This window comes from Dermochelys coriacea, chromosome 1, assembly GCF_009764565.3.
Source record: "Dermochelys coriacea isolate rDerCor1 chromosome 1, rDerCor1.pri.v4, whole genome shotgun sequence".
In the NCBI taxonomy this organism is placed as follows: domain Eukaryota; kingdom Metazoa; phylum Chordata; order Testudines; family Dermochelyidae; genus Dermochelys; species Dermochelys coriacea.
In genome coordinates, this window is record NC_050068.2 from 251,733,716 (window position 1) to 251,757,755 (window position 24,040).

At 43.0% G+C, this 24,040-nt stretch overlaps 2 protein-coding genes across 11 annotated transcripts in view; one reads left to right on the forward strand and one right to left on the reverse strand.

Annotated features, from left to right (window-relative positions):
• NUP37 (nucleoporin 37) overlaps positions 1-11,774 on the reverse strand; it is a 31,695-nt gene extending 19,921 nt beyond the window's left edge. The window contains exons 1-5 of one of the 5 annotated variants that reach the window (XM_043519216.1): positions 11,647-11,709; positions 10,290-10,310; positions 7,747-7,958; positions 5,599-5,723; positions 1,876-1,948 (exon numbers count right to left, since the gene is read on the reverse strand). In XM_043519216.1, the coding sequence (XP_043375151.1) occupies positions 1,876-1,948; positions 5,599-5,723; positions 7,747-7,902 (354 nt within the window). In that variant the 5' untranslated portion in view covers positions 7,903-7,958; positions 10,290-10,310; positions 11,647-11,709. Of the gene's footprint in view, positions 1-1,875; positions 1,949-5,598; positions 5,724-7,746; positions 10,311-11,646 lie in introns of all 5 variants that reach the window. The other 4 variants (XM_038398767.2, XM_038398776.2, XM_043519214.1 and 1 more) reach the window with 4 other exon arrangements.
• LOC119854397 (PARP1 binding protein) overlaps positions 11,643-24,040 on the forward strand; it is an 88,247-nt gene continuing 75,849 nt past the window's right edge. For 2 of the 6 annotated variants that reach the window (XM_038398747.2, XM_038398702.2), the window contains exons 1-2: positions 11,733-11,889; positions 13,856-14,009. In XM_038398747.2, coding sequence (XP_038254675.1) covers positions 13,860-14,009 — 150 coding nt within the window. In that variant the 5' untranslated portion in view covers positions 11,733-11,889; positions 13,856-13,859. Of the gene's footprint in view, positions 11,890-13,855; positions 14,010-24,040 lie in introns of all 6 variants that reach the window. The other 4 variants (XM_043519209.1, XM_043519211.1, XM_038398692.2 and 1 more) reach the window with 3 other exon arrangements.

Below are 24,040 nucleotides of genomic sequence, written 5' to 3' on the forward strand. Positions count from 1 at the left end.
TCCAGAACATGTTTTAGGACTGTCTTGTATATTACAGAAGCTCTCACCTTTTAAAAAAAAAATTTTCAGAGCAAACAGATAAGATTCCCTTGGATGGTATTGTCAGCAACTTCGACACAATATTCCATATTACTCTTTGCTTACAGGGGTGGATCAAGAGTGGCACAAGAGTAAAGACAGTGATACCTGCAGCCTCTCCTCCTCTGAAAGTACTGGCTCTAGGGACAAAAGTGTATACACATGCTACAGCACCGCTGGATGGTGCATACAACTTCATGTGCACATGTGTTGACATTCCAAACATACACAGTCATTTTGGTTCTTTGCTGATTGAATTATGGCTTTTTTCCATTGTCCGTTTAAACACACAGAAGAAATCAATTATCATACATAAGGAAGATGAGCTGAAACCTGATTGAGGTACAATACAATAAATAAAAATGAAAGAATTTATAAAGCAAAAATGCATAATATATTTTAAAAAAATATAAAACTGACAGGTTAATACACCACAAATGAAAATGCTGATGAGAAAACATAAATGTGGCTCTCAGCAGTGTCAATTTTCCTAGCAAATTTTTCTTGAATTTCAATTGAACATTTGTATACGCTAATCAGTAGAGTCAATTACACAATAAGTGTAGGAACTAGAATGCTATTATGCACCAATAAAATTTTCAGAAGCCCAAACTGCTTAAGTCACTTTTGAAAAGGGACTTTGGAGCCTAAGTCACTTAGGCATTACAAAAAATGACTGTAGATAAAATTTTCACAAGACAAAACAAGTTTCTAAAGCAGATAGCAGTTCTCCACTGCTGCAAGTGGCGGTACTGCCTTCAGAGCTGGGTGGCCAGAGAGCAGCAGCTGCCGGCCAGGTGCCCCGCTCTTAAGACAGCACTGCTGCCAGCAGCAGTGCAGAAGTAACTATGGCAATACCACACCATGCCACACTTACTTCTGTGCTGTTGCTGGTGGTGCTACTGACTTCAGAGCTGAGTGCCAGGCCAGCAACCACTGCTCTCTAGCTCTGAAGGCAGAGTGGCTTCTCACATCCCCAGAACCCTGGGAATACATTCCACAGTCTCCAGTTTGAGAGCCTCTGCCTTAAATAAATGGAATAAAAGACTAATGCATTTATAAACATTCTTTGAAATATGTGTTTGTTTTCATATGGCTTCACAAAAAAGCAATTGCTGGTCTAAGAATGTATTTCTCAGAATTGTCTACAATTATGGTACAAGTGACTTCACTGATTTCAGTATTAATGCTTTTAATTATGAGGATTATAGGAGGAAAATCTTAGAAGTTGCAATGAAAACAGAAATTAATAATGATTCCCAACCATTCTTAAATAAACATTTATGCTATATCTCTAATTTATACTCACTCACTAACTCTTTCCTTTATAGAACATTCCTAAAGAAAGCCTAGATATTAAAAACATTAGTATGAACTTTTGCCCCGAGCTTTCAGTATGTAATAGAAATTTTTTACTTCCCCACTTCAAGCTCAGATGTTGACAATCTTTCCTTGCCTCATTTTAGTCCAAGCTTAAATAATTACCTACTTGCTTTTCTAGAGTTCAGTTAAATTCAGTTATGCAGTCATTTTTCTTTTCTATTAAGAAGTACAAAACAGGAATAAATTGCAATTACCTGTTGCATGCAGACCTTTCCCTCTTTAATGTGTTGATTAAATGCTTCCAGGTATTAGGACACATTCAATGTTGCAGATCATAATAGCAGATATTTCTTTTACAGTACAATTACAGTTATCTTTTAATACAACATGCAGGTTAGGGGACAAAACAAACAGATTAAATTCTGCTAGAGGCTAAAAAGATAGAAAAATAAATTCTAATAATGTGCATCTTACCTTATATTCATTCTTATCCTGGAGATCTGAAGTGAATAGCCTTAACTTCCTATCAGCAGCTGCAGTACAAAATCTAGAATAATCGGGGGGGGGGGGAAGAGAGCCGTTCAATCATTTCTCACTTGCAAAATTTCCATCCTAATTTAAGTTATAGATTCACTTCATTTTTCAGAAGGAAATTCAGATTATGCTTTTGAAAATGGAAATTCTTCTAAATATTATAATTCCCTTTTGGAAATAACAGTCTTTACAGTATTCAGTGGAATGTAGTGTATTATAGCTGTATGTCAGGTGGCATGGATACTTTATATTGAAAGAAAACTATCCATTTTGCCCAACCAAATAAGTCACATATTGAATCAACTGTGAAATCTTTGAAATAATAGTCAATTATAATTAGCATTTGTACCTATTGTTACCGGTGGTGATCAAATGCTAGAGAAGTTAAAACATTTATAATAGCAATTGAAAGAGATACTAATGTAAATTCATAAAGCAGTTTCTAGCATGCTTTAATAATGGTTTAAAACACAAGAATGGTATCAACACTAAACATTTTATTTTTAACAAACATCAGATTTGGCATTTGTACACTATGTTTGAAACACTGCTTGAACATTAAAAGTACTTCTAATTGTTAAACAGGTACTACTATTTAAGTGTCACAGTTTGGTCAGACTTAGGTCATGGCTACACTTGCGAGTTAGAGCTCATTAAAGCAGCCCTGGGCGCCCTAACTCACGATGCGTCCACACTGGCAAGGCATGTAGAGCGCCCGGACTCCGCGGCTGGAGTGCTCCTGGTAATCCACCTTGACGAAAGGCAGAACACTTGCTGCACCCCGGCTGGAGCGTCGCGGCACCAGTGTGGATGCCCTGGTCTGTTAATATGCTCTGATCGGCCTCCAGAAGTGTCCCGGCTGAAAGACTCCAAAGAATTAGGAAGAGGCCATGTAGAAGCAAAGAGCACATGCTGCATGAAGTAATGCAGCCGTCCCCTAATGAAAATCAAAAAGCACAGGAGTGGTGGGAGAGTGAAAGGAGGGTCCACCAGCAGAATGCAGAACGCCAGCACCAAAGCATGGAGCAGCTGCCAAGCATTATGGAGCGCTAAGCGGACTTGATACAAGCGCTTGTAGCCATGCAGGCAAAGCACTACCGCGCCCGCCCCTCCCCTGCAGCCCTTGTCCCAAAACTCTTTCCCTTGTGCCCCCATATCACCTCCAACCCACTTTCCCCCACATCCGGGTTTTTAACACCACCAGCCGCCTCTAACACCTGTAGCTTCACCAACCAGCCCTACAAACTACAATCCTTACCCACTGCATTCAGTCCCCATCACCATACATTTTAGCCAGCCTGAAGTGCAGCACTCATTGCACAGCACTCCAGACAGGAAGGCAGAGTATGAGAACAGGACATACACAAATCTGTGATTGAACCATTCCCCACCCCACCTCCTTGCCCTGTTTTCCAAGCAGTTGTGTTTCTTTTCAATAAATGAATATTCTTTTAAATAAATGGATTTTCTGGCTTTGAAAACATTCTTTATTATTGCATTAAGTAAAAGATATCTTAGCCCAGGAAAGCAACAGGCACTGCAAGTCAGCGTAGCAAACACAGATTCCTACTAACATTGGAACCACTGCTCTTCACTCCCATGCAGGGCACCAAACATTACTGGTGGCTTTCAGCCTCAAATTGCTCCCTCAAGGCATCCCTAATACTTGCAGCCCCGTGCTGGGCCCCTCTAATAGCCCTGCTCTCTGGCTGTTCAAATTCAGCCTCCTGGTGTTAAACCTCCGAGTTCCATGCATGAATGAATCTTTCACCTTTCCCTTCACAAATGTTATGGAAGGTATAGCATGCGGATATAACAGCGGGGATGTTGTCATCGGCCAGGTCCAGCTACCCATACAGACAGCGCCAGTGGCCCTTTAATTAGCCAAAAGCACACTCCACAGTCATTCTGCACTGACTCAGCCTGTTGTTGAACCACTTCTTGCTGCTGTCAAGGCTCCTTGTGTAGGGTTTCATGAGTCACGGCATTAAAGGGTAAGCGGGTTCTCCAAGAATCACAATGGGCATTTCAACTTCCCCTACAGTGATCTTCTGGTCTGGGAAGAAAATCCCAGCTTGCAGCTTCCTCAACAGGCCTGTGTTCCGAAAGGCGTCATGCACCTTTCTGGGCCAGCCTGCATTAATGTCAATGAAATGCCCACCGTGATTCACAAGCGCCTGGATAACCATAGAGAAATACCCCTTCCGATTAATGTACTCGGAGGCTAGGTGGGATGGTGCCAAAATTGGACTATGCGTCCCATCTATTGCCCCTCTGCTGTTAGGGAAACCCATTTGTGCAAAGCCAGCCACAATGTCATGCACATTACCCAGAGTCACGGTTCTTCTAAGCAGGATGCAGTTAATGGCCCCGCAAACTTGCATCAACACGATTCCAACGGTCGACTTTCCCACGCCAAACTGGTTTGCGACCGATCAGTAGCTGTCTGGAGTTGCCAGCTTCCAGAACGCAATAGCCACCTGCTTCTCCACCAGCAGGGCAGCTCTCAGTCTTGTGTCTTTACGCCTTAGGATGGGGACGAGCTCAGCACACAGTCCCACGAAAGTGGCTTTTCTCATCCGAAAGTTCTGCAGCCACTGCTCGTCATCCCAGACTTGCATGACAATGTGATCCCACCATTCAATGCTTGTTTCTTGACCCCAAAAGTGGCGTTCCATGGTGAGAATGTCCGTGAATGCCACAAGCAATCTCGTGTCATATGCGTTACACGAGTCAACATCATCGTCCGACTCCTCACTGTCAATTTGTACCTTAAGAAATTAGTTGACTGCCAAACATGACGTGCTGGCAAGACTCATCAGCATATTCCTCAGCACTCCAGGCTCCAATCCCACAGACTGAAAGGGAAGACAGAGCGCGCAGTACAAAAAATATTGAAAGATGGCGCCAAATGTGGACGAAAGAACAGGGATAGCTGGGATGCGAAGCGATGCATCACGGGGTGTTGGGACAGGATCCAGAATGCCCAGCAACCCCCCGCCCCCTTCCCACAAGCCACAGTGCCAGAATGGAAAGAGCTCTGTGGGATAGCTGCCCATAATGCACTGCTCCTGCAAATGTGGCCATGCGAGTGCGCTTGCAACTGACAGTGTGAACACACTGCAGTGCTTTCTCTACTGCACTCTCGGAGGGCTGGTTTAACTCACAGCGCTCTACATCTGCAAGTGTAGCCATGCCCTTAATAAAAGCATAAAACCAGGTTTAATACTCTTTTACTGTAGTCCTACAGTTCTGTAGTTTCACAAATAACATCTGAATCTTGCCTGACATTGGCTTGTACCAGAGAGAGAATTTCATCCAGTCCTAATGCAGACTTGATTATTGTAGAATAGGGCATTACAAAGAGTCCCTAGCAGTGTTCTTTCTAGACAGACTACAGAGAAGGTTTTTATTTTATTTACACCCACTTTCATATTAATTATTTTGACTAATTCAAAACTGAATGGTTCTTTGAAAAAAGTAAAAATTAACTAAAGCCAAAGGGTGAAATTCTGACCCCACTGCAGTCAATGGGAGTTTTGCTATCGACTCCAGTAGGGCTAGGATTTCATTCGAAGAGTCTAACTTTACTTTTGCATTAAGGAATAAAAGGTGGACAAACAAAAGAAAAGTTGCTCTTGTACTTATATGTTTTTAAAATACCTTATCTGCGGAGGTAAAGCATCCAGTCTGGTTTCTGGACTCCATGCTATGGCATCGACTCTGATCCCATGATGAAACGTTCTTAGTGTCTCATACTGTATTCCTTCCACTTCTGTATCCTCCTCCTAAATATATGAAAAGTTGTAATAAACTAAGAGAAAATGGTATGCTATTATTGATCCTCCAAACAAGCCCTTCAATTCTAGATTAGTGTGAATTAAGTCTTGTGGTGACCAAAAACTACTATTTGATTGCTTTTCTATAATGTAAGCTCCTCATGGGAAGGACCATGTCTTTCGATATGCTTGTACAATGACAAATCACACTTTGAGTGATTTTACAACATAAACAACAATAATAATATTCAGTAACTTGTGATAAATAAGCGAGTAGCTGGTCTCACTCCAGTTTCTAGTGAACAAGTAAGCATATCACAAAGCTAACACTGCAATTCACATCTTTGTTAGCAGTTTCAGCAGAAAGATAAAAACTCTGAATGGGCAAAAAGATTGAGACTAACTGTCAGAGATAGTAACTTCACAGACTTCAGGCACATTATCTGAAGGATATGGAAAAGTTTGCACTGCATCTGATCTTTGAGTACATATAGGATATTATTTTCAAGTATTGTCCATTTAGGACCTTTGACAAGAGCTAAGAAAGAAATGAAAGAACCATAAGGTCAATAGTATGTAGTAGGTTTTCCAAGCTAATTACTTTCCAAGTTAATTACTGAGCGTTGTTAAATGTGTGGAGAACTGCTATCATACAGCAGATAAAACAAAGGTAAATCCTGAACTACGTAGTAAAGCGTATCTAAGGTAACCACAGAAACTGTTAGAAATGTACTGCTGTACTGTTTCAGCTACTAGCAGAAAAAGAAAAAATCCTATGAGTATATTGTTGCTATTGCTTATGCATTAGAAGGTCTAACAACATTTCCAATGTTCTACCACACACAGCCAAGTGCAAAGATTTTAGAAATTTGATTCAAGGATAAAATGCTCTCCCATAGGTTTTCAAACACATAAACTAAAAAGAAACCTAACACTAAGATACTGTATGCCCCTTTTTAAAACAATTTGTATTACTTGATTATTTATATACTTATGGGCTCACAGAACAAGATCTTAAAGTTTTATCCAGCTATTTGCCAACAGTAACCATGCAGAGAGTTCAGAGTGATAGTGAAATAAAACTGTTTCTACTTGTAAAATTCTGTATGTCAATGCAGATAAAGCGGTATAAGAATTTTAAACATGTGAGCGCCATTCATTTAATATATTTTGTGGAGTTTTGCCATGTTTGGTAGAAATACTTCAACATTTTTTCCTCTTATCCGAGACCCTTTTAAAAATAATCACTAGTTTATGACATAATTTTTATCACTGAGTCAGTTGTCATGAAAAAAGGCACCTTAAGAACTATATACCACTTATCACAAAGCTAGGTCCTCATTTTAGGCCTTTCTTAACTATTTCTTAAAAAGCCAGATATATCTAACGAGAAAAATCACGAAAGCAAAATATTTGTACCACACAGGACACCAGATCATTCTTTCCTTCAAAATATTATTTTCTGAAATATTGCAGCTTTTTAATATAACTTATTTAGAAGCAAAAATAATTTAATTCATCTCTGGCATTTTGGGAGCTAACCAGAAACTTAACATGGACATAAATCATTAATAATAGGTACCCAAAATAAAGATCAGGGCTCAGATTGGTGTTAAAGAAAAAGTTGAATAGAATAGAATAAAACACAGCAGATACGCAATTACACAAAGAATAGTGTGAACTTAGAATTGTATAACTTTCCAGGTAGTAGTTAGTATCTTCGAAGAGATGCTGCAACAGAGATTACTTTTCAAGGAAAGAATAATTGCTTCAGTGTAAATCTTATTCACTGTGAACTATGACATTATGGAACTTTGAAGTAGCAGAATGAAAACCTCACAGAGAACTATGTATAATTTCAGTTACAATGTGTTTCTGTGTGAAGCAGAGCTATTTGGGGAATAAATATTAGACCCATTATAAATAGAGTAAAAGTGTTTTTGTTCCAATGTACTATTTTATCAGTGCCTTTTAATTAATCTTTATTAAGTACTGGGAATTAAAAAAATCTTTGATAAAAACATATACTAACCTGAAATCTGCAAGTCCCAATAACTACATAATTATTGCCACCATATGCAATTAGGGAACCTACATCTCCACTATGAAATGGATTGAATTCCACCACATGCACATAATCCTCACAATCCACAGTGTAGGTAGCATTTCGAGAAGAGTCTTGCTTCATCTTCAATTGTAAAAATCAAGTTAGCACAGAGATAACTTCTTCTGTAGAACATGGAGCTATATCTCAAAATAAATATATATGTATTTTAGAGAACTTGCTGCCACAGCAGTATATCAAAATACATTAGTTTATCAGCAGATACAACAACAAAACAGATGAGGTTGTCTTTAGAATCAATACTTTAAAAGTTAGAATGCAGTTCTACTCTTGAAATTATTATCTAAGATGACAACTTCCAGACATGAATTATTTTCTGGCTTGTACATCATTGAGAGAATTGTTCATTCCCAACTGTAGGGCCACCTTTGCAACCCCATGGTCTTCAAATTCTAATCTAATTTATACATATGTAACACTTTTAAAGGCAATAGGGTTGCATAACTAGAACTGAAAGTAGAATGTAAAGACCAGATGTAAATGAGGGCACTTGGCCTGCAGAATCTTTATTATTGTCAATGATGATAAACCGCTATAATTTCAGTTCCCAGGCTACCTTTGAAGGGTTGGTAGTTTGAAGGTCCCAGTATTAATTTTTTAAACTTATAAATTGGGCAAACTTGATGTGAAAATCACTGGTATACACAAGCAACTCAGACTTACTTTCTTCTGGTGTTGCCAGTAATGACTGCAGTACCAATTTAAACATATTGCTCATTTTTTGTTTTTTTAATATTACTTCTAGGGCTGTCAAGCAATTAAAAAAATTAATCGTGATTAATCACATTGTTAAACAATAATAGAATACAATTTATTTAAATATTTTTGGATGTTTTCTACATTTTCAAATATACTGATTTCAATTACAACACAGAATACAAAGTATACAGTACTCACTTAATATTTATTTTTGATTACAAGTATTTGCACTGTAAAAAAACAAAAGAAATAGTATTTTTCAATTCACCTAATACAAGACAAAGAAGTTTGTTTACATTTGCAGAAGGTAATGTTACCCGCTTCGCGTTTACAATGTCACCTGAAAGTGAGAACAGGTGTTCTCATGGCACTGTTGTAGCCGGCATCACAAGATACTTATGGGCCAGATGAGCTAAATATTCACATATCCCTTCATGCTTCAACCACCATTCTAGAAGACATGCATCCATGCTGATGACGGGTTCTGCTCGATAACAATACAAAGCAGTGCGGACCGACGCATGTTCATTTTCATTATCTGAGTCAGATGCCACCCGCAGAAGGTTGATTTTCTTTTTTGGTGGTTTGGGTTCTGTAGTTTCCGCATCGGAGTGTTGCTCTTTTAAGACTTCTGAAAGCAAGCTCCACACCTTGTTCCTCTCAGATTTTTGAAGAGTCTTAAACCTTGCGTTGAGTGCTGTATCTATCTCTAGAAATCTCACACTGGTAACTTGTGTTTTGTCAAATCTGCAATGAAAGTGTTCTTTAAATGAACCACGTGCTGCTTCATCATCCAAGAGTGCTATAACAGGAAATATATGGTAGAATGCGGATGAATCAGAACAGGGGACATACAATTGATTCAGTCCAAAATTTAATTAACGCTTATTTTTTTAATGAGCATCATCAGCATGGAAGCATGTCCTCTGGAATGGTGGCCAAAGCATGAAGGGGTATACAAATGTTTAGCATATCTGGCACGTAAATACCTGGCAATACCGGCTACAAAAGTACCATTCAAATGCCTGGTCTCACTTACTGGTTACACTGTAAATAAGAAGAGGGCAGCATTACCTCCTGCAAATGTAAATGAACTTGTTTGTCTCAGTGATTGGCTGAACAAGAAGTAAGACTGAGTGGACTTGGAGGCTCTGAAGTTTTACATTGTTTTGTTTTTGAATGCAGTCATGTAACAAAAAAAAAATCTACATTTGTAAGTTGCGCTTTTATGACAAAGAGATTGCACTACTGTACTTGTATGAGGTGAATTGAAAAATACGATTTCTTTTGTTTATAATTTTTATAGTACAAATATTTGTAAGCAAAAAAAACACAGAATAAAATATATATGAAAATGTAGAAAAGCATCCAAAATATTTAATAAATTTCAATTGGTATTCTATTAACAGTGCGATTAAAACTGTGATTAATCGTGATTAATTTTTTTGAGTTAATTGTGTGAGTTAACTGCAATTAATCGACAGCCTTAATTACTTTTGAAAATATATAGTCATTTTTTCTGGAGTCACTTTTCAGAATGGAATCAAGTTTTAATACTTTCTCCACCTCCACCCTTCAACAAGTCATCAATCAATAAAGATACTCCCTAAATACAAAGCTCTAAAACCAGATGAAACCAAAATCTCCACTGAATCTGCTGTGGAACTGGTAGTTGGAGGGAGCTCATGACGGTTTTCTTTGTTCAGTCCACTGGCATTTGACAGTTAACAATGATGTGGAAGAATCCTCACATCTCCAACATATTCAGATTCCTAAGCAAAGCACCTGCATGGATGTTAGATATCTCAGGGAGCTTTTCACAGGAGTAAAAGGACAAAATCTTCCCTGCCCCACTCTTGCTTAGCTCACTGTGCAGAGGAGGACTACTACCTTTTAGTGGTGCTGCTTATGTGTGGTGTTACAAGCATGTTTGGATTAAAGATACTATAGAAATGCAAAATAAATGTCAGAAAACAGAATAGTAAGGCCTGTTCTACACTATAAAGTGAGGCTGATGCAAGTCGCCTTGCATCAATGTATTTGTGCGTGTGTCTGGTGGATGTAAGCACCTTGTTATATTGATACAGACACTGAGTCAGTCAGCCTATTGAGCTCCCCTCTGTTATCCCCCTGGAAAAAGGCAAATGTCGAGGCCTACGCTTCTCACAGCTTAGATTCCTCTTATACTGAAAAGCATGATTGATGACATCATAGTCTACATTTGATACTAAATTTGATACTACATTTTCCCTATAAAGATTTGTAGGCCTATCAAAGTGCTGAATGTAAGCGAAAACAAGCATCTAGTAACTTACGAGCACCAACAAATTGATAAGGAAAGAAGATTGCAAGCAAAAGAGTCACCCATTGGGAGAAATAGCTATGAATATTTTTGGCTCAGTTCCTTGGTCACCTCTGTTAGTTTCCTCAGTCACCTCTATGTTAGTTTCCTCATCTTTAAGGATAACAAATATTATCACTCAATAGAGTGGGAACTCATCATCTCAGTGGGGCAAGAAATAGTAGCAGGAGGAACGTTACCAGTGTTGCTAACTCTTGTGATTTTATGACAAATCTTGCCCTATTTGGTATTCTTCTTAAGGTCCCAGCTTTCTCTGGAGTCAAACAAAAAAGCTTGGATTCTCATCTAAAGCAAGTTTCTCTGGTTGCAGAAAAAACCCTTGAAAACCACGAGCCAAACACATCCGAGAGACTCAAAACCCACAGGGCGAATTTAAAGACACCCCTCCTCCCAAATCTTCTGACGGTCTGGGGCCTGACTCACACATTTTGAACGGTGGGGGCTGGCAGCTGGGCATACGGGACACGCAGCACCGAGGGTGCCGCTGGATCTATTTTAACACAGCTGGGAAAGGGACGAAGCGTGGAGGAGACGCAGGAGCGAGGGAAGCAAGGAGCAGAGATTGGGCCGCGGCGGGGGTAACGGGGAGGGCGGCAGAGCACAAGGCCAAGGGCTGCAGCCCAGAGAGACCCAGACAGGGCAGATTCTACGGGGCCCCTTGTCCCGCGGCCCTGACGGGAGCCGAGGCCTGGCCCCCAGCGGGTGATCGCTGGCCGCAGCGAGCGGCGCGCGCGCCACCTACGTACATCTGCGCCTCCCTACCGGTCTCTCTCTCTCTCTCCCGCGAAGAGTTTGTACGAGCTCGTGGGCACTTCCGGCCTCAGCGCCTTGTGTTTCCGGGTCAGAGGCTACTCGCTCTTTGATTGGGCAGCTGCGGGGGATTTAAATGTAAACCGCCGGCGGCGGGGCGCGTGCGAGGGGGTAACTAGGCAACCGAGCGCTTCCCCCTTCGCTCGGGGGAAGCGGCCGAGCTGCCTCAACTGTGCAAGGTAACTCTTCCCTCCCTCCCGCGGGGAGAGGGACCGGGGTGGCGGATACAGTCTGGGGGGGCGGGGGGCCCTGTGGCTGGAGTCTCCCCTGGCCTGGTTCTCGGCGCTGCCCCCTGCCCTGGCCCGCCAGCAGCCATGCCCCCGCCGGACTCGGGCAGGGGGAAGCGGCTGTGGCCACTGCGCTCGGGCGGGGCCGGGCTGTGCTCGAGCTGCCCCCAGAAGGGCCAGACCCTGCGGCGGCCTGGGGCAGAGTCTCTGCGCGGCCTCTTGCTTCGAGGGGTTGGTGCGGGCCTAGCAGCCGCCTGGCTGGCCGGGGCTAACTCCCTGAGCGGGCTGTGAGTCACAGGGCGATGCCGAGCCAAGCGTCTCTCTAAATGGCGTGGGGCCACCAGTGACTTCCCCGCCTTCCCGGGGCTGCGTCAGCTTTTACCAACTTCCTGACCCTGTCTCCTCCGCAGGGCTGGATTTCCAATTAGGCACGTGCCTAGGAGTGCCTAAAAGTTAAAAGTGGGTTAAAAGTTTCAATTTTTATGGACAACAGGAAGGTGCAGCTTTGTCTGGAATACTGTGGGCAGAACTGGTCCCACTGTCTCAAAAAAAGATATTGTAGCATTAGAGGAGTGTTCAGCGAAGGGTGATGAGAATGATTAAGGGGCTGGAAATATATTCATGAAGACAGATTGAAAGGCTTGGGGTGGCCTGCTTTAGGAGATGAATAAGAGGGGACATGGTAAAAGCATATAAAAATGAATGGTATAGGGAGCTTCTGTTTTCCCTGTCCCATAATACAAGAAAAGGGGGACATTCAGTAAAATTAAAAGGTGGCAAATTCAAAACTGAGAGAAGGAAATAGTTTTCACACAATGTGTGTTTAAACCGTAGAACACGTTGCCACAGGAAGTCAATGAGGCCAAGAATTTAGCAAGCTTCAGAAAGAGTTTGGCTATTTATATGGATAAAAAGAATAATAGAGTTAGCATTAAACCCATGTTTCAAGGTTTAAGCTGATCGCTAGTTATTTGAGATCATGATGAGACCTAATGTGGGGTGCATTTCTGCTTATTGTAGAGTTCTTGCACCTTTCTGAAGCATTTGGTGCTGGCTGAATTAGATGCTGAATTATATATACTTGATCAGACCTGAAGTCTGGCAGTTCCTATGATGATTTGGTACAGGCAGAACTAGAGGTGGTGATGGATGATGCAAGTGCCTTGTCACCAGAAGTGTTTCTCTTCTGGGGGATGGAAGAAGAGAGAAAATACAGCTTAGTCTGCCACAATGAGTGGCTACCCTTATAGCAAAAATAAAAGGAGTACTTGTGGCACCTTAGAGACTAACAAATTTATTTGAGCATAAGCTTTCCTTTCGTGAAGTGAGCTGTAGCTCACGAAAGCTTATGCTCAAATAAATTTGTTAGTCTCTAAGGTGCCACAAGTACTCCTTTTCTCTTTATGGATACAGACTAACATGGCTGCTACTCTGAAATCTACCCTTGTAGCAGAGGTTTTCAAACTGTGGGGACCCCCCCCCCCCAGTGGTGTAGAGGAACATTCCGGGGAGGGGCGGGGCATGGACGAGTGGTTATGCCAGGCAGCTTAGGCTTCAGCCTGGCGTGATGGGGCACGGGAAGGGAGTGTGCCACCTCCACCCCTGACTCACTTCTTTTTGTCTGGGTTGACGAGGATGCAACCAAAAATTTTAACTCAAAGGGGTTTGAAAACCACTGCCTTAGAGTCTTTTTGCATAAACGGTATATTCTAATTTCTTTATGGGGAGGAGGTGCTATGTAGAGACAAGTCAGAGGAAGAAATCAGAGCAATTGCATAGGGTTAAGGAGAATGGTGAGAGATTGATAAATGTGGGGTGCCTTGTCCCCAAAGTGGTGTTTAGAAAATTATGGTTTTAACACTGCATTTATATTTGTGGACTTAATTCTCTCTCTCTCTCTCTCTGTGTTCCACTTCAGGAGTATGGCTACCTTTCAGCAAAAGATCTTAAATATGCTCAAGTGTTTTAGAAGACAATGGTGCTTATTTGCAGACTCAGAAAGGACTACTGTTTGTGGTGCAGACTGCATGATGATGGCTTTACAGCTATCAATGGCTGAAGTCAATAAACAGGTTAGTGCTCTGTTAATGGAAGTTGTTGGGTGATCAGTACTTATGAAAACCAGGCTGCTATATTTAGGCATTAATAACATTTAGGAGCCTTAACTTTAGGCACACATTTTAAAATATTGGACTTCATTTTCTGACTTTTGTATACTTAATTTCTCAACTTCAATATTACAATAATTTTTGAGGTTTGCATTTTTCATATACCTTCTCAGTTTCTTCCTTTTTCCTTCCATGTTCCTTCTGGCCACTAGGGGATAGATTCACAAAGGAGCTCGGTTGTGGTGATGCTGAGTGTTGCCACACCTAACATTCAGGTGCCTAGAAAATCACTGGGATTCACATAGCTTGAGTTTGGTGCCACTGTACAATGAATGTACAATGGAGATAGAGGCTACTCAGAATGTGAGTCACAAAAGCCAGGATGCTAGGTGGCTCATTGCCTGAGGTGCCAAGCTGAGTGATGTGTGCTGTCTGCTTTGGAGATACTCGGGGGTAAACCCTTTCCTGGTGTTAGGTGCCTGTGACACTGCACCACATATTCATCACAGGGGAAAATCTCAGCTTGGTTACCACAAGTGTGCCTGGTCCCCTTCACATTGAGGGAGAGGTGGACTGGGATTAAACCCATTAAGTGGTCAGATTTGACAAGGGAAGGATGGTACTACTCTGGGGTCCTAGGTTGGGAGTTATAGTCTGCATGTAACTGTAGCTGGGTGTGTCCCTACCTGTGTGACTGCTGCTGAAAGTGCAAGCTTGGAGGGCTTTGCAACTTGTCACAGCAGCACCATGTGAGAGGGAGCCCAGGCTGGTGGGGCAGAAGGCTCAGTGGTACACCAGTTCCAGGTGGCACTCCAGAAACCTGTCACAGTGCCTGTGCTGTTTTAGCAAGAATCTGGAGTGGGGAGGAAAGAAGGAGCAGGAGGACCTATCTCATAACTTTTAGCCTATGGTTAGGGGGCTTACCTGGGATATGGAAGACCCCCAGTTCACATCCCCCTCCTCTGTGGATTAATAATGAAAGAATCATTGGGGGGGGGGAAACACAAACACAAGCATGAGTGACTCTGTAGCTGGGTGGTTAGAGCGCTCACCTAGGAGGTAGGAGACCCCGGATCCAGTCCCCCTACTCTAATGACTTTTAAAAATTATTTATCCAAACTGCAACAACTTCAACAGGGAAGACTGAGGGAGTCTCACATCAGAATATCCTGTAGCAACCCAATGGTTAGGGCACTTTACCTCAGAGGTGGCTGATCCCCGTTCATAACCCTTATTCCTTCAGGTGAGGGGACGGGACTTGACCTGGGGTATGGGAGACCCCCTACTTGAATACTTAATTGCTGGCCTAAAAGTTGTAAGGGAAGTCCCCTTTCTCCTTTCTCCCCTCCGACCGAACCCCATGTTTTGTGAACCCCATGTTGTGTGAATTCACCTATAGAGGCACGATCTGATTGGTGAGTTCTGAATATACTTCCTGGATAGGGCCCTACAGGAATGTTAGGTGGAGAAACATCTACCAGTCTTTCCCCAGGTCATATACTGGGTCATGCCTATACTACAAAATTGACCTAACTTAAGTCAATGTAATCTATAGCCACTGCAGTAATTAAATAGTCTCTCTGTGCCCACATTATGCTTCTTCTGTTGGTGGTGTGTGCCTCACCAGGAGTGCTTGCACCAATTTAAGTGGGGCATTGTGGGGGCACTGACGGCTTGAGCCCTGCCACCCAGGGGTAGCGGGATTCATGCTGTCAAAGGCAGCAACAGGCGATTTAAGCAATGTAGTGTCTACACAGACACTGGGTCGACCCTACTACATCAACCTAAGCGCTATTGCGGACGTGGAGTTAAGTCAGTGTAGTGGGCAACTTACAACGGTGGGAGCAACATAAGTGTGTAGACGCTTACAGAGTTAGGTTGACACAAGACTGCTTATGTCGACCTAACTGTAGTGTAGATCAGGCCTTACTCTGAGGCTTATGTGTCGGGATGCTAAAAGGGAGGCTACAGTGCACATGCACCAGTTAGCTGTCTTTTTGTGCCTTATGCACTGGGAGAAGACTGAGTGATTTTTTCTTGTTGTTCTCTTCTTCTGTTCCTCTTCTATCACCTCTAATGAAGCCCAAGATTTGGACCTCACTGGAGAGGTCGGAACTTTGTTACTGCTGTGGCCAGGACAGTACCCTGAATCATGGTGTACTGGCTCAGCCCACTGTAGGTCAACCAGGGCATGTCACTGGTACCCTTCAGTGAGGAGACTGCTGTCTGTTGGTTGAGGTGAATGATCAGTCCATCCACTATTGTCTGTCTTTTTGATTATTTTTTACTGCCTAGTTAAATGATATTAGTGGGGGTGATCTGGTGTGCCCTCATTCATGCTAAGGAAGTAAATTCTGTTGCATTATACTCACTCACTTCAGAGATATTGTATAAGCTCAATCCCCATTAAGGAACTTGGCGAACTGTACTTTGTCTTGTTTGGGGTTGCATTTTTTTTTTTTTTTTTTTTTTCTTTTAAATATCTCCATGAGGGCCGAAACACAAAGTACATAACATGTAATTAACAGATGTTTGTATTTTATTGGTACATAACTTAATTACTTAGTATGGTATGAAATATTCTGAACACAAATAAATACTAAAAAGCAGTGTTTTAATGAAGCTCAAAGATCATGCATTGTGACAGTTTGGGGAACATGTCTGTGTCTAAATATGAATTCCTCTGTTTTATAGCATTTAATTATAACCTTCAGAGTGGATTTAACTTCCATTTTTGTAGCAGAAAACAGGCGATGTCTGGGAAACTGAACCATGGCCATCAACAAGTCATCAACATTGATTAGCTCTACCCCAGAGTCAGAGGCAGATCTCTTGACTTCTAATAACTCCTTGTCAGCAATCCCATACAGGGTTGCAGGAAGGAAAATCCCAGCAGGAGGACAGGACCGAAGAAAAATTGTTGCTGTTTCTAAAAATGATGGCTCCCCTTGCTTAAAGAGCATATGTCATTGCCAGAACCAGAAATCTCAGCAGAAAGAATGGTGGCAGGAGGGACCTGGCCCCCTTAAGGACTTGAACTAAACTCAGAGACTCACAACAAGGGTGAAACCAGTCTATTGGGGACAGTATTCAGAAGCTTTGCTTTGTATAGCTCTAACTTTTGTGCACTCTGGGTAAAGTGCACATGTGTGTGTTTGCAAAGTCTCAAATGCATCCGATGAAGTGAGCTGTAGCTCACGAAAGCTTATGCTCTAATAAATTTGTTAGTCTCTAAGGTGCCACAAGTACTCCTTTTCTTTTTGCAAAGCCTCAAAGGAATGTGTATTCCTTGATTTAATGTCACATGGTCCCCAGAAAGTTAAACTATAATCCAGAGTGCCTGTGGGGGTAAATTGAGAGAATGCATAAACTACTGGGTTGGCTTGGGAAGTTCAGGATGGGTCTGAGGGAAGAGAGAAGTTGGGATTTTGTAGTCTTTGTGCCAAGGGGGGGTGCTGGGCAGTGAATCTGCATCTCAGTGGTATGCCTGAGAGGCCCAAGTTAAACACCGATCTTGGCTGCTGTTCAGAAAAGGTTATCTTGAAACTCTGGGGGATCCAAAGGTTGGGTCCAATACAGCAGAATGGTGACCATCTACTAGGAGGACTCCGCCAGGGACAGGGCTATAACTTGCATCTTTTTCCATCTTTAAACAACTTTTACAATAATAGCAGTTGCCTTGCTCACTAGAAAGAACCTGCAGTACCTGTGAAGTCTCTTTATAAAAAACCCTCTAAAACCTGAAAAATTAAGATTTAATCCTAGAATGAGCACAGCCTCTAATAAAAGTCCAAAGAGAGTATGTGTGATATAACATACTAGTAAAAAGTGCAACTGAAGTGCTTTTAAAATGTGTAAACCTTGTATTTCACAAGCATAAAACAAGGAAAGCAATCTTCCTGATGTCTATCACAGAATGAAGGCACTGAACTTTTTGAACTTCCTTCAGATATTAGCCAGCTGGCATGTGCTCCTAGCAAAACATTTTCTGATTTTTAAAAACCACAGACTCTCTCAATCAGTTCTATGAATAATAAAATATACTGTCATGGTGGGCACCTGATCATGGAAATGGATATCTGAAGTACATTTTTATTTGGATTTAAAATGTTTTTACAAAACAAATGTATACACTGTTAATCTCTGTAAATTCTTGATCTTGTGAGGTTTTGGCTGAGTTATACTGAAGTCTTATTTTAAGTAGTTACATTTGAATGCATTTATTTCAAAACAAAGTGAGAAAACACTTTGTCTACTGCTGTTTTAATTGGGTAAAGGTTTCATAGTGACTAGCTTTATGAAGGGGTTTACATGGAAAATCTGAAATAGGAATATTAGAAATTATATAATCTTTTATATAAAATGCCTTATTTACTAATCTGCAGAACGCTGTTCATGTCAGTAGTACTGAAATGGCCTAATCAATACAGTATGTTTAAAAACAAGGAAAATGAAAATAACTTCTATTATTAGTCAGAGGTTTAAAGCCAATGCTGGCTGGTAGCAATTGATATTAATATGACTGCCATTTAAAGGTTTAGTAGCATATGTAAAATGAGTAAGATATTGTTCAAAGAAGGTGGTCCAGTAGGAACCATACTGTGGGCTTGTCTACACTACAAAATCAAGTTGACTTTATCTAATTGGACCTCAAGCCCCCGGAATTATTGAAGTCAATTGTGCGTGGCTACACCATGCTCATTGTCTCGATGGAGTGCATCCTCATTAGCAGCACCTGTATCGATGCACAGAGCCGTGCATTGTGGGTAGCTATCCCAAAGTGCGACTTGCTGCGGTATATTATGGGATGTTTATGCAATGCCTCCTGGTACCAAAACATTGTCGCAGGAGAGAATGGGAACATTGCATTGGCATCCCATGATGCACTGCGCTCCTTCCCTCCTATCAACAGCGAACAACCCAGTGTTTTTTGTGCCTTTAAAATTGCCACGTGTACACCATAACCCCAGAAGCATGGAGCCTACTCAGTTGTGCACTCCTGCTATGAGCATCTTAAACACCTTGCGCCTTCTCCTGCAGTATTTCCAGAGCCGAAGTAAGGCCTGCTGCAAGCCCTTGGGGAAGAAAAACAATTCACAGTTGCTGTTGGTAGTCACAGAACAGCTGCACTCAGAGCGCCGTTTCTGGTCCCACAAAACGAGCACTGACCGGTGGGACCACATCATTTTGCAGATATGGGATGACGAGCAGTGGTTGCAGAACTTTCAAATGCGGAAGGCCACCTTCCAGGAACTTTGTGCAGAGCTTTCCCCTGCCCTGCAGTTCAGCAACACAAAAATGAGAGCTGTTCTGATAGTGGAGAAGTGAGTGGCGATCGCTATTTGGAAGCTTGCAACCCCAGACAGATACAGGTCAGTGGGGAATCAATTTGGAGTAGGTAAATCAACTATGGGAGCTGCTGGGCACCAAGTGTGCAGGGCCATTAATCGACTTCTGCTATGAAGGGTAATGAGTCTAGGAAACGTGCAGGACATAAGGGATGGCTTTGCCACGAGGGGGTTCCCTAATTGTGGTGGTGCGATAGATGGCACGCATATCCCCACCTTGGCACCGGACCACCTTGCCAAAGAGTACATAACCCAAAGGGATACTTTTTCAATGGTGTTGCAAGTGCTGGTGGATCACAAGGCATTTCACCAACATCAACATAGGATGGTTGGGAAAGGTGCATGACACATGTATCTTTAGTAACTCGGGTCTGTTCAAAAAGCTGCAATCTGGGACTTTCTTTCCAGACCACAAAATTAACATTGACGACGTTGAGATGCCTGTAGTTATCCTGGGGGACCCAGCCTACCCCTTCCTCCCATGGCTCACAAAGCCATACACCGGCCCTTTGGACAGCAGTAAGGAACGGTTCAACTACAGGCTTGGCAAGTGCAGAATGGTGGTTGAATGTGCCTTTGGTCATTTGACAGAGCACTGGAGAAGTCTACTAACAAGGTTGAACCTTCATGAGGAGAACATACTATGGTTATAGCTACCTGTTGTGTGCTCCATAATATCTGTGGGGGAGAGGGAAAATTATCCGCAGGGATGGGCAGTTGAGACAGATCGCATGGCAGCCATTTTTGAGTAACCAGACATCAGGGCAATAAATGCACAGCAAGGGGAACCGCATATCTGCGAGGCTTTGAAAAGCTGTTTCAATAATGAGTCTCAGTAATGTGAGCTGCTTGTGTGCATTGTGTTTTCCCAAACCTTCACCTGGCATGTATTACTGTCCCTGTAAAGCCAACCACCTGCCCAAGACCATTGCTTCTACTCAATAAAGAACATTTATTTCTCAAATCCATTTACTTTATTTAACAAACATAAGTAAAGAAGGAGAACAGAAAGAAAAGCTAACCTTGGGGAAAAGGAGTTGTACAGTTGGAACAGGAGAAATATTTTCAGCTGTGTAATATAACACCACATTCCAGACCATCAAAGATCTGTGAACGGGCACCTTCTGTTCCTTGTACCTTCCCATCCCTGAGTTAAGTGAAAGGGATAATAGACTTTTTGCCCACGCCTCATGGAACGCTTGGGGGAGGGTGATTCTGCACCAGGCGATGCTGTCTGTCTGTCCACCAGGGTCTGCAGAGGGACTCTACCCTCCTGCTTCTGTTCCTGCAGATGCCTTAACATGTCTGCTTGATCCCTCATAATCCGAAGCATCTCATCCTGCGCTTCATGCTCTTGCTCAGTGGAAGCTTTCCTGCTCTCCATGTCTAACTTCTTGGACAGTGAAATCTTCCACCCTCTTAGTTCTGTCAGCTGTCCTGGAAGCATTCACTATCTCGGTGAACATGTCCTCCTGCGTTCTTTCTCCTCCTTCTAATCACTGAAAATCTGCTTTCTGGTGTTGATGCCGAAGGACACATTTCCAGCTGTCAGTCAGGGGAAAAAATAAAGGAGCCATTGCACATCAATAAAATGTTTCCCTAGCAAGGCTGTTTTTAAAAAACCCCACCCATATTATACTAGGTGCAAGTCGTAACATAATCAGAATCTGTAACCGTACACTGTGTGCCACCCTTGGGTCATGGGTGACTGCACTTTTATGGCAGGCTCATGTTGGAAGCACAGGTAGCTAGTTGAACAATTGCCCTTCCCCATAGCACCACAGAAAGCTGTTTACAAATGGGGCGGAGGGGAACATTTTCACTCGTAAATTGCAGAATCTCTCGTGGGGCCTCAGTCATCTATCAGCCACTTTAAACTACTTGTCGACCCATGCCGAGCACAATAAAGGCACATTAGTGGCCGTATGGTTTGGTGATCTGGAATGGGGGTGAGGGGGTTGGGGGGGGTCTACATGGCCCTTTTTTCCCCCAATGTAAAAGCACTTTTAATGAGAACTTTCCCTATTTCCCCTAGGCAACCCTATGTGATATCAGTGTCCTCAGGGTAATCGAGGCAGAAAGGAAGGAGATGCGGCAAGTGTCTGAGAATAGACCCGGTCCTTATGCTGCTATGCTGTGTACTGCAATGATGCCAGCAGAATTAATTCAGGAGTTGCACGGGAAAGTGGCCTACCGGGTGAAAGAAATAAGACTGCCCTACCCAGAAACCTTTCGCAAAGGATTGCAGAGTACCTCCATGAAAGTTTCCTAGAGATATCCACATAGGATTCTTGGGCTATCCCAGTCCACATAAATAGTCTTTTCTGGGGGCCATCCTTGACGTAGTTGGAGCGGCCTCTTGTAAGCAGAGAACTACACCATCTTGCTTGTTTTTCAGTGGTATTGCATGTTAATGTGTGTGCCCACTAAAGTTTAACTGGACTTTCATTGTAATTGTATATTCACCAGAGGTGCCTTCCCGGGCATCATGGTTGGCCTGTGACCCACAGGGCTCCAGGGGGAAAATATTTCCTGGCTCTTGGGGAGAATGGATCCACTGCTCGCCTGTCTCCCATTCTCCTCCTCCTCATCCTTATCCACTATATCCTCCTCCTTGTTGTCTCTAGATTCTCACACCTGTGATGTGCCCACGTTGCTTGTGGGGGTGCTGGTTGGGTCACCCTCAAGATTTGCATGCAGCTCATTGTAGAACCAGCATGTGTGTGGGGTTCAGCACCAAAAAGACTGTTCGCCTGCCTTGCCTTCTGGTACGTTTGAAGTTTTTATTTTCACATGGCACTGCTGTGTGTCCCTCATGTAGCCCTTCTCCCCCATTCCATGAGCAATCTTTGCATAGATGTCAGTGTTTCTTCTGCTGGATCAGAGCTCTGGCTCCACAGACTCTTCTCCCCACACAGCGATGAGATCCAGCATCTCCTATGCAGACCCCCAAGCTGGAGCGCATTTGGGGTGTGTAGTCTCCATGATCAGCTGTGCTCAAGCTGGCATGCTCCCAATGCTGATCAAACAGGAAATGGGAAATCAAAAGTTCCCAGGGCTTTATCTGGGGAGGGGCTGTTTCCTGTGTTACTGGTTGCAGTGCAGCAGAGTTGAGAATGATCTCCAGAGTGCTCACAGATGAGCATTGTGGGACACAACCTGGAGGCCAATTAAGTTGAATTACACAACGCTGCGTCTGCACTACCTCGCAATCAGCCCATGAAAATTGAACTAAGCACTATGCCTTTCGCAGAGGTGGATTACAGAAGTCTACATCAGAGGTGACTTGGGTCGACATAAAGGATCCAGTAGTGTAGATACATACATTAACAGGTCAACTTAAGGCCGCTTCCTTTGACCTAACTCTAGTATAGACCAGGCCGGAATCTACTAATAGGAACAAACAACTGAGAACAAAAACTTGCTGCTGATGACCATAATTTACTCCCAGAATTTACTGATAGAGCATTCTCCTTGAGTACTCTCTGCATTGGAACTTACTCCCCGAGCACTTTGGCCTGAAAGAGATTGAACCTTCTGTAGGAAATTGCAATTCATTCTTCCACCCTGCATAACTTCCTCATCATTGGCCAAGTAAAGCGAGGCTGTACACTGTTTCTCTGTATGTGACATGATAGCTTTGGAACAGCACATCTGATTCCAAAACATCAGGGAGTGTTCTAGGCATCAGAACCCTATTGATTTTGGGTGAAAATCAGAAATGCCTGATTTAGAGCAAAATAAAGCAAACAGACTGCCAGGTGCTGGGGCCCTGGGCAGAGTGGAGCAAGCCCACGCCCCTGACAGGAGTGCCAGGTGAGTGGAGTGGGGCAAGCCCCTGTGCCCTGGCAGGAGCACTGGGCGGGCAGAGGGGGCAGGGCGGCACGCATTTTTTTTTACAGGACCCCTGGTTTTTTTTTTTTTTTTTTTTTGGGAGCCCCAGCCAGAGCTCTATCACCCCCTCCCCGAAGCATTCCTTCATGCTTACCCCACTGCTGTACCAGCGGTTCCCTGGTATATATCCTTTCGGTATCTGTTGCCCTTTTCAAGAACACAACCCCACAACACTTATACTGGGGACCGGCTGTATCTAACCTGAATCTCCCTTAGGACAAGAAGTAATCCTCTTAATTTGCCACATCTTCAGTGAACGTAGAGCACAATTGATCACCATCATTATTACAGCCCTTAACATATTTGAAGACTTATCAGGCCCCTCAGTCATCTTTTTCTCAAGACTAAACATCCTTTTTTTTCCCCTCTCTTGGGCAGTAACTGACTCCTCTTGCAGTGTGGCCCACTCTCCTGGGCCAGATTAGTCCTCGGGGCTTTCTCCTCCTGGGGTAATCCAAACAAAATAAAGGAGAATTAACAAAATTTGGAGCCCATACGAGAAGGAGTGGGGAATGCTTCCCTCTTGGACTGTAGCAGGTCCTCCCTTCCTTCATAGAGAGACCTTTTGGGCAGTTCTCATGGGGAGAGATTCTGCCTTTCCCTTAGCTTACTACTGGAGGTGTGGGTCTGCTCTCCTCCGTGGTCTGCCATCAAATGAGCTGCTCCCCTGCCTTTTAACTCCTTCATTTGAAGCATTTCCTACAGGGGTGTGGCTGGCTGAGCCCAGAGCACTCTCCTAACCACTGGTTGCCT